Below are 7,709 nucleotides of genomic sequence, written 5' to 3'. Positions count from 1 at the left end.
TTTGGGGAAACAACACTGCATTCTGCCTTACTCTTCAAAATTCACATTGCACAACGAAGAAACTCATTTCTCACCCCACATCTTCGATCCCCTTTTTCATGCAACATCTAGTTAAGCTAATTCTGTAGAATATGTTTCACAGAAACACTGGTTCATCGCCCTTGGGTCTGGCTGACTCGAGTTCCCAAATATTGGCTTCCACCTCCTCTGTTCCTGCTTCCAAGCACATCCTCTGTGGACCCCACACGGCAATCCATGGACCTAAAAACATAAGCCACAGAGATTTGGTGGGGTGGTGCTGCTGGTCCAGATGCCAGTCCAAGGTGTGCCAACTATAAAACTGAGAACAGCCTTTGGCCCCTGCAAACCTTCAGACCAAGTCCTTCCTCCAGGACGGGGTCCAAGCTCTTATTTCTTCGGCTGCCGCCCCCACAGTCTTCTCGTCTCTTCCATGTCTTTAAAGAGTGGCAGCCTGAGATAGTCAAAGGAAAGTGGGTCTTCCAATCATAGCGCAAGTAGAATTCATACCAAAGAAAAGGATAAGGCAGCATACCCCGGGGAATCCTGGCCTGAGCTGGTTCCATGTGTCCTTGGCGTGTCCTGGCCGGGCACTTCTCCTTCAGAGTCAGCTACGGAGGCTAGAGCCCCAGATACTCAGCCAGGAACACAGCGAGGATGCGGCTCAGGTTGTGTACCGTGGGGGGGTGCAGGTTGGCCTCAGAGTCGTGGGGTGTGTGCCAGACGTCGGGGAAGGGCATGGAGATGAGGTGGAGCACCGGGACCCCTGGCAGGAGAGAGGGGAAGCTCGTTCAGGCCGATGGCTGACCCAGGAGCCTAGCCCTGGGCCTGAGGAAACCTGCCTTCACCCCCACCCAGAAAAGCACTTGAAGAACTCTGAATGACGATTTTAAGAGTGTGAGGGCAACATGTTAGTTTAAAAATATACATACAGAATATCTACTGTTCTCACACAAACTAGAGAAACTCAAAACCTAGTGGATTACGCAAAGACCAGAAGAAGGGAAAGATGTCTTTGACCTCATATTGCCAGGTTTATTATTAGGTTCTTTTTCTCTTTATTGATAGCTTGCACTTTTTTTTCCCCAAAGATTTTATTTATTTATTTGAGAGAGAGAGAGAGAGAGAGCACAAGCAGGGGGCGAAGCAGAGGCAGAGGGAGAAGTAGACTCCCCACTGAGCAAGGAGCCCCATGTGGGGCTCCATCCCAGGATCCTGGGATCATGACCTGAGCAGAAGGCAGACACTTCACCAGCTGAGCCACCGAGGTGCCCCATAGCTTGCATCTTTAAAAAAAAAAAAATTTTTTTTAAGTAATCTCTACGTCCAATGTGGGGCTCAAACTCACGAGCCCAAGATCAAGAGTCGGATGCTCTACCGACTAAGCCAGCCAGGTGCCCTTCTATTCCAGGCCCTCAGCTAAGGCCACACACACCATTTTACCCTTACAGTAATCCTTTACAATAATCCTATATTTACCGCTATTTTATAGAGGAGGACACCGAGGCACAGAGGCAGGCAGAGTGATTTGCCTGAGGTCCTGCCTTAAGTAAACAGCACAGTGAGAATTTGAAGCCGGGCCACCTGCCTTCCAAGTCTGTGTTCCTAATCCCTGCATTACGATGGGTTCCCATCCTCCGAGCACTTCCCTCTGTGTTTGTCAAGATTCGCTAAATATCTGTCCCCTCCCCACACTGGACAGGACCCAGGCAGGTTATGGCCCATCACTGTATCCCGGACACCCAGCCCAGGACCTGCGTTGGGAAATAATCACTGAAAGAATCACTAAAGGCACTGTCAGGAATGGCATATTTATGGAATGAGTAAATTAGAGAGTAAAAATTTTAAAAGCAGTTTTTAGCACTTACTATATATATGCCATGCACTGCGTGAGAAGGCATTTTACCTAATCTCATTCAATCCTCCCAACCCCGTGATTACGAATATACACAAACAGGTGTGTTCGTATGTATGTATGTGTCTTTTCGTTTTCCAGAAGAAATGCAGGAGACAGGCTCAGAGAGCCTGAGTAATCTGCCTTTGGTCAACCAATGGTAAGTGGTAGACGTTAGAACCCAAGCCTGTCCGATTCTTTTTTTTTTTTTTAAGATTTTATTTATTTATTTGAGAGAGAGAGGGAGCACAAGCTGGAGGGGAGAGGCAGAGGGAGAAGCAGACTCCCCACTGAGCAGGGAGCCCAGTGCGGGGCTCGATCCCAGGACCCCGGGATCATGACTTGAGCCGAAGGCAGCCGCTTAACCGACTGAGTCACCCAGGTGCCCCAGCCTGTCCGATTCTAAAACCTATGTTCTGAACCCCTCTACCAAGTGTCTTCAGCCCTGGCTGTGCGACAGAATCATCTGGGAGTTTTGTAAAAATAACGCAGAGACCCAAGATTGTGGTTCAGTGAAATGAAAAACACCTGAAATGCAACTGGGCATTTTTCGAAGCTCCTCTCCTGATTCTGCAGCACTCCCAGGGCCTTGAAAGACAAGTACTGGAATCTGTGATCACTGAGGCACCAACAGTAGTAGTTAACATTCTCTGACGGCTTACTGTGCAAGCAACGTCTTTACGTGTATGAGCTCATTCAGTCCCCTCAACAACTCTGAGATAGGGGCTCTTAGTGTTCCCATTCTACAGATGAGAGAGTTGAGGCACAAAGAAGTTCAGCAACTTGCCACCCAGTCCCCGACCCTAGGAAGGGGCCAGGGCCAGGTCCCACCTGTCGTCCCTTGGATGCTGCGAGCCCCTGCTCCCCCTCCCCCCCAGCAAGTACCTCGGCGGAGGAAGGGGATGTGGTCATCTTCCACAGAGCCAGGGGGCTCCCCAGGCTGGAAGTACATCACTTCCTGGGGATGAGACTGTAGCAGGTTCATGCGGTGCAGGCGCTTCTCTGGAGGTGGTGGGGAGAGAGCAAGGGTCAGCCCCCTCAGGGTCAAAGTTTCTCCTGCACACAGATCAGGGCAGGGCAGGAGGCCTGGGGGTAAAGAACTAATCTTTACCTCCCCACAAGGATGTAATTAGCCAGCCCTTTCCACGGGCTCACTGTGTTCCCAGTCTCCTCTATTCGCTCTGAGCCTAGGAGGTAGACACCCCTATTATTGTTACTATTGTGCCCATTTTACAGATAGGAAATGGAGGCTCAGAGAGATGAAGCCACTTGCCCAGGTTCACCCAGCTGGGAAGAGGCAGAGCCCGAATTCAAAGCCAGGGCTATTGGACCCCAGAGACTGTGTGGAATCACTGCACTTGATTGCTGTGGGATCTTTGTGTGTTTCTGCCCTAGTGCCTTAGAGAGAGAGTAGGGAGGTGGAGGGCAGGCTGGATGACCCCTCAGAGAACAGGTACCTGCCCCACCAGGCTTTCCCTCCCGCATCCCAGGCTGGTGCCTGCCCCCACCTTCACCCTTACCGATGCTCCGCAGCCGATGGAACCAGCGGGCCGTGTGAGGGAAGTGACTGTAGAAGTTCGGATTAGGGGCGCCCAGGAGATCAAGAAGCATGAAGAGCTCCTAGGGAGAGAGGCCAGGTGGGATCTCGCCAACTTTGCGTTGCCCTCTCCCTCCCTCGCTGGAACCCAGTGGGGCCCTGGTCTTACGATAGCCTGGATCCTGGTGGGGCCTGGGCTGTGGGGTGCAGACTCCATGAGCTGGGCCAGGTGCCGGGAGCCATAGAGGGAGTCCTGGGGCCCCCACTCCTTCAGTGCCTCTTCACCGTCCAAGAAGAGCAGCTGCAGAGTCACTGGGGCTTCCTGTGGGAGCCGGGGGTCAGGGCCGCCTTGGTTCCAGCCCTCGGCCTCGACCCATCCACATTTCCTGCCTACCTGCACCACTGAATAGCGCAAATTAGGTCTCCTCACTCATAGAGGGTGGGGGCCAGAAGTGCAGACTCTGAGCCAGACCACCTGGATTCAAATCCTGGCTCAGCCACTTTGTAGCCAGGCAGTTACGGGTAAGTTACTAACTTCTCAAGGCATCAGATGACAAAATGGGGTTAATAACAATTCTAATCATATGGTAGGATGCGAATCCAGGTCCTAGAATAGCACCTGGTATACAGTAACTAAGAAGGGGCAGCTCTGATTATTATTGTTATTCTTTAGGTTCCTTTAGCAGAAGGGACAAAAAACAAAAAACACAAAAAAACAGAATAGCAGAAGGGACAGACCCACAAACGAATCATTATGCAGTGAAATGCACTTGGGACGAATGCTTCCAAGAACTCTGGGGTTCTAAAAGAGCATGGGAAGGGAGTTGGGGATAACCTGGCCTGCGGAGCACGTTGGGTCTGCTGGGAAGGGACGTTTGCACAGAGGTGAGCTGGAGCTGGCCTGGCAAAATGGGGCAGCAGGGAGAGTGTTCCCAGGCAAGAAGCAATACGGCCAAGGGTTGGCACCAGAGCCAGAGAGCTCTGTGAAGAGGCCCGAGGGATGAGCAGATACCAGGGACTCGGGCTTTGTTACAGGGGGTTTGAGCCACGGAAGGGGCCTGAGCAAGGGAGAAGCAGGAGGGGATTTGTGCTTTCTTTCATTTATACATTCCCCACATTTCTCTTGACATCCTAATTTACACCAGGTAATCTTCTGGGCCCAGGGAATACAGCAGAAAACAAAAGCAGCCAAATCCCTGCCTATATGGAGCTTGTTCTAGTGGGGAGACGGACAAACACATCTACATAAAGCACCAGAAATGCTTGGGATGGTGACAGGGAGTTCTTTCAGGGCGGCCGGGAAACCATCTCTGAGGGGGTGACATCGGAGTGGACACTTGAACGAAGGGTGGGAGCCAGCCAGGAAGGTATCTGCGAAAAGCACATTCTAGCCAGAGCAAACGGCAGGAGCGCGCGCTCTCAGGCGGGAGCGAGCCTTGTGAGTCTGAGGAACGCTGAGGAGGTGGGTGGCTAGAGTGGAGTGAGGAGGGACAGGGGTGGGAGACGAGACTTGAGAGGTTAACAGGGCACAACTCAGAGGCCCCTATCAGGACTCTCGCTTATGCCTGCAACGGGGTAGGAGCTCTGGGAGGGCTTTGGGCAGAGGAGAGACAGGATCTGACATTCAGGGGAGGAGGGAAAATCCCTGTGACTGTGTGTGGTGGAACGGAGGCAGGAAGATAAGTCCATGCAGGGAAGGATGGGGGGTTTAGACTAGGGTCGAGGCAGTCCCAGGCTCCCACCCCTCCACCCACTCCTCACCTGCTTTTTGGCTCTACTCAACTCCCTGTCGAGGGCCTGGGCCAGCTCTAGGAGCAGGGCACAAGGCACAGCCGAATCCGTGGCCCCCACAAAGGGAGTCGAACCAGATGGGAAGAGCTTGGAGTCATAATGGCAGGCAAGGGTGAGGTGACGGGCAGCCCCTGGGTCCAGCGTGGCCACCACGTTGCCAAAGTCCAGTGGCCCCAGGGGTGTCGAGGCCGTGAAGGGGTCCAGTTCCACATGCCAGCCTGCAGTCAGGGTCCGCAGTGTAGCCTCCAGAAACTAGCGGCAGGAGAGAGGTGGGAGGGTGGGTGGGGACTGGGGAGGAGGTTGGGAGAAGGGCCATGTGACCTGAGCCATGCAGAGCAGTTGGGCTGACTCATAATCCCCACTTTGGTTTAAATCATTTCCTTGACACGCTTTTGCTGAGGGTCTACTGAGTGCCAGGTGTGTCGTGACCCTGCCTCTCGATGCCAAGACTAATCCCAGCTCACTCTTCGATAGCACTCACTGTGTGCCAAGCCCTGTTCTAGGAACCCTGTAGGAATAGGCACTGTCGATGGCTCCCTTTCATAGATGAGGAAACTGAGGCACAGAGAGGTTAAGAAACTAGTCCAGGGTCACACTCCAAGTGGCTGAGGTGGGATCTGAACTCAGGGGGTAAGTGTTCAAATGACTGGATGCTTTCTGGGAAGCAATATAGAGATGTCATTGTGCCAGCTCTGGAACCAATCGGAAATTTGGGTTGAAACCCTAGGTATACCATTTATTAGCTGTGGGATTCGGGCAAAATGCCTAACCGCTCTGGTCCTCAGTTTCCATCTGCATAGTGAGCATTACATCAGTGCTCACCTCAAAGAGCTATTGCCTAGCACACAGTAAGCTTTTGGGGGGAGTATGAAGGGCAATACCGCCTAGTGGTTACCAACGTGGGACACTAGATTCAGATTAGCTCCAGTCAGAGCCCCAGTTCTGCATTTTAGCTGCTTGGGGGATCTTGGGCAGAATGCCTATTTCCTATTCCCTGGCAGGCTGAGGGTCAGGGGTTGGAGGTGGGGTCCTTTACCTTTCTGACTTGGAGATTGCCAGGGCTGCCCGGGGTCCGCACAACCAGCAGGGGGCGCAGATAAGTGTTCCAGAGACGGTGTGGATCCAGTTGCCCCACCACCCTCCGCAGCCGAGCTTCGGGGAGGCTTCCGATCAACTGGCCCTTGGGAGGGGGTAGGATAGGGAAAGAGAAGAGCCGAGTGTGAGAGCAACCCTCATTCCGACCCTAACCCGGACGCCATCGCCCCTAAGAAACCCCGGTTCTTCTTCCTAATTCGAGCCTCCAGCCGAGGGACTCAGGAAAAGTCCCTCTAAGCCCATCAGGTCCAGCCCACCCCAGTCCTGATGGGGAAATCAAGGCCGAGACAGAGGAAGGACTCTTCCAAATAGCTGACTTTCAGATTGGAACCCAGAACGCCCAAGTCCTACTACTCCAGACCCTTCCTCTTAGGGAGAACCACCTATTGCAGAACAAGCCCGAAGCCTCAGTTCGCTAGCAACGAGCATGCGCTCTAACGACGGAGACCGCAGCACCTGCGGCTGGAGCCATACGATACAGCCACGTCAATCTGAGACCTCAGGGAAGGCGAGGCGGGGAATGAGGGCTCGCGCGGTGCCCGTGCCCCTGCCCGGCCTCACCCGCAGCTCCCGGCCCCGTGGCAGCTCCTCAGTCTGGCGGTGCCAGGCGCTCCAGATGGTGTAGAACGCCGAGGCCACGGCCAGGGACAGCAGAAGCAGGGGCAAGAAGTGCGCCCGCGGGAGCAGGCGGCGCTTGGGCGGTGAGGGTGGCTCCAAGAGGCCACGTTCCCCGAGCCGTAGCCGGGACCGCCCGCGGCCCCCGGAAGGCATGGCAGCTTCGCCCAGAAACCGGTCCGGGACCGCGGATAGTTTAGGCCCAGCCAAATCCCACCCCATGGAATCACCGGACCAATGAACAATAAGAGAGGCGGCACCATCCCCACCCTTCCTCGATCAGTAAAGCCAATGGGGACTCTCGTTCCGAGAACACGCCTTCTTGTCTCCCTGGGGCTTTTAGGGTTGGTTCCCCTGAGGGTTGCACAACCCCAAAAGGGAGCGCGAAAGGGGTAGGCTCCGCCTCAGCGGAGGAAAGGAAGCCAGTGAGAAATGTTTGATCGTGGAAAACATTGGACCTGGGCGCAGGTCCACGCCTCTCCCGTGTAAAGGCAAAGGATTGGTTACTCGGAGTCGGAAAGATCAATAGACACGTAATAGAACAGACCCTGAAGGAAAAGGGGCGCTGTCCGTCCCTGAAACGAGGAGCCGATTGGCTTCGCGGAGGCCGCGCCCCCGAAGGCAGGGCCGGCGGGCATTTGGAATGGGGTGTCCTTTTCTTCTTTCAACCTGTGCCGCTCTGCAACGAAATGATTTGAGTCGAATCCGTTTTCTTCTCTCCATTACCGTGTATATCTGCCCCGTATGGTCCTGAAAGAC

At 54.0% G+C, this 7,709-nt stretch overlaps 1 protein-coding gene across 3 annotated transcripts; it reads right to left on the bottom strand.

Annotated features, from left to right (window-relative positions):
• QPCTL (glutaminyl-peptide cyclotransferase like) lies at positions 1–7,163 on the bottom strand. 3 transcript variants are annotated; one of them, XM_027620145.2, is made up of 7 exons: positions 6,897–7,163; positions 6,277–6,420; positions 5,211–5,492; positions 3,619–3,771; positions 3,433–3,532; positions 2,798–2,914; positions 1–784 (listed from the first exon to the last, which is right to left on the bottom strand). In XM_027620145.2, the coding sequence occupies exons 1-7, from the start codon at positions 7,104–7,106 to the stop codon at positions 639–641; spliced, it is 1,152 nt and encodes a 383-aa protein (XP_027475946.1). In that variant the 5' UTR covers positions 7,107–7,163; the 3' UTR covers positions 1–638. The 3 variants fall into 3 exon arrangements, with proteins under 3 accessions (XP_027475946.1, XP_027475947.1, XP_027475948.1); XM_027620146.1 differs by having other exon boundaries at positions 2,744–2,914; positions 6,897–7,156; XM_027620147.1 differs by lacking the exon at positions 1–784 and adding an exon at positions 1,247–1,304 and having other exon boundaries at positions 6,897–7,156.
• Between the last annotated feature and the right edge of the window lie 546 nt (positions 7,164–7,709).

This window comes from Zalophus californianus, chromosome 17 (assembly GCF_009762305.2).
Source record: "Zalophus californianus isolate mZalCal1 chromosome 17, mZalCal1.pri.v2, whole genome shotgun sequence".
NCBI classification, from domain to species: domain Eukaryota; kingdom Metazoa; phylum Chordata; class Mammalia; order Carnivora; family Otariidae; genus Zalophus; species Zalophus californianus.
Note: the sequence above shows the minus strand (reverse complement) of the source record. Positions and strands in the feature narration are given on the sequence as shown.

Coding starts and splice junctions, on each gene's coding strand:
- QPCTL (XM_027620146.1), bottom strand. CDS start 7,106: ATGCCTTCCGGGGGCCGCGGGCGGTCCCGGCTACGGCTCGGGGAACGT. Junction 5,493..6,276: donor GCAATCTCCAAGTCAGAAAG/GTAAAGGACCCC, acceptor TCCTGCCGCTAG/TTTCTGGAGGCTACACTGCG. Junction 785..2,743: donor CAGCATCCAAGGGACGACAG/GTGGGACCTGGC, acceptor CTCTCCTGCCAG/GGGTCCCGGTGCTCCACCTC.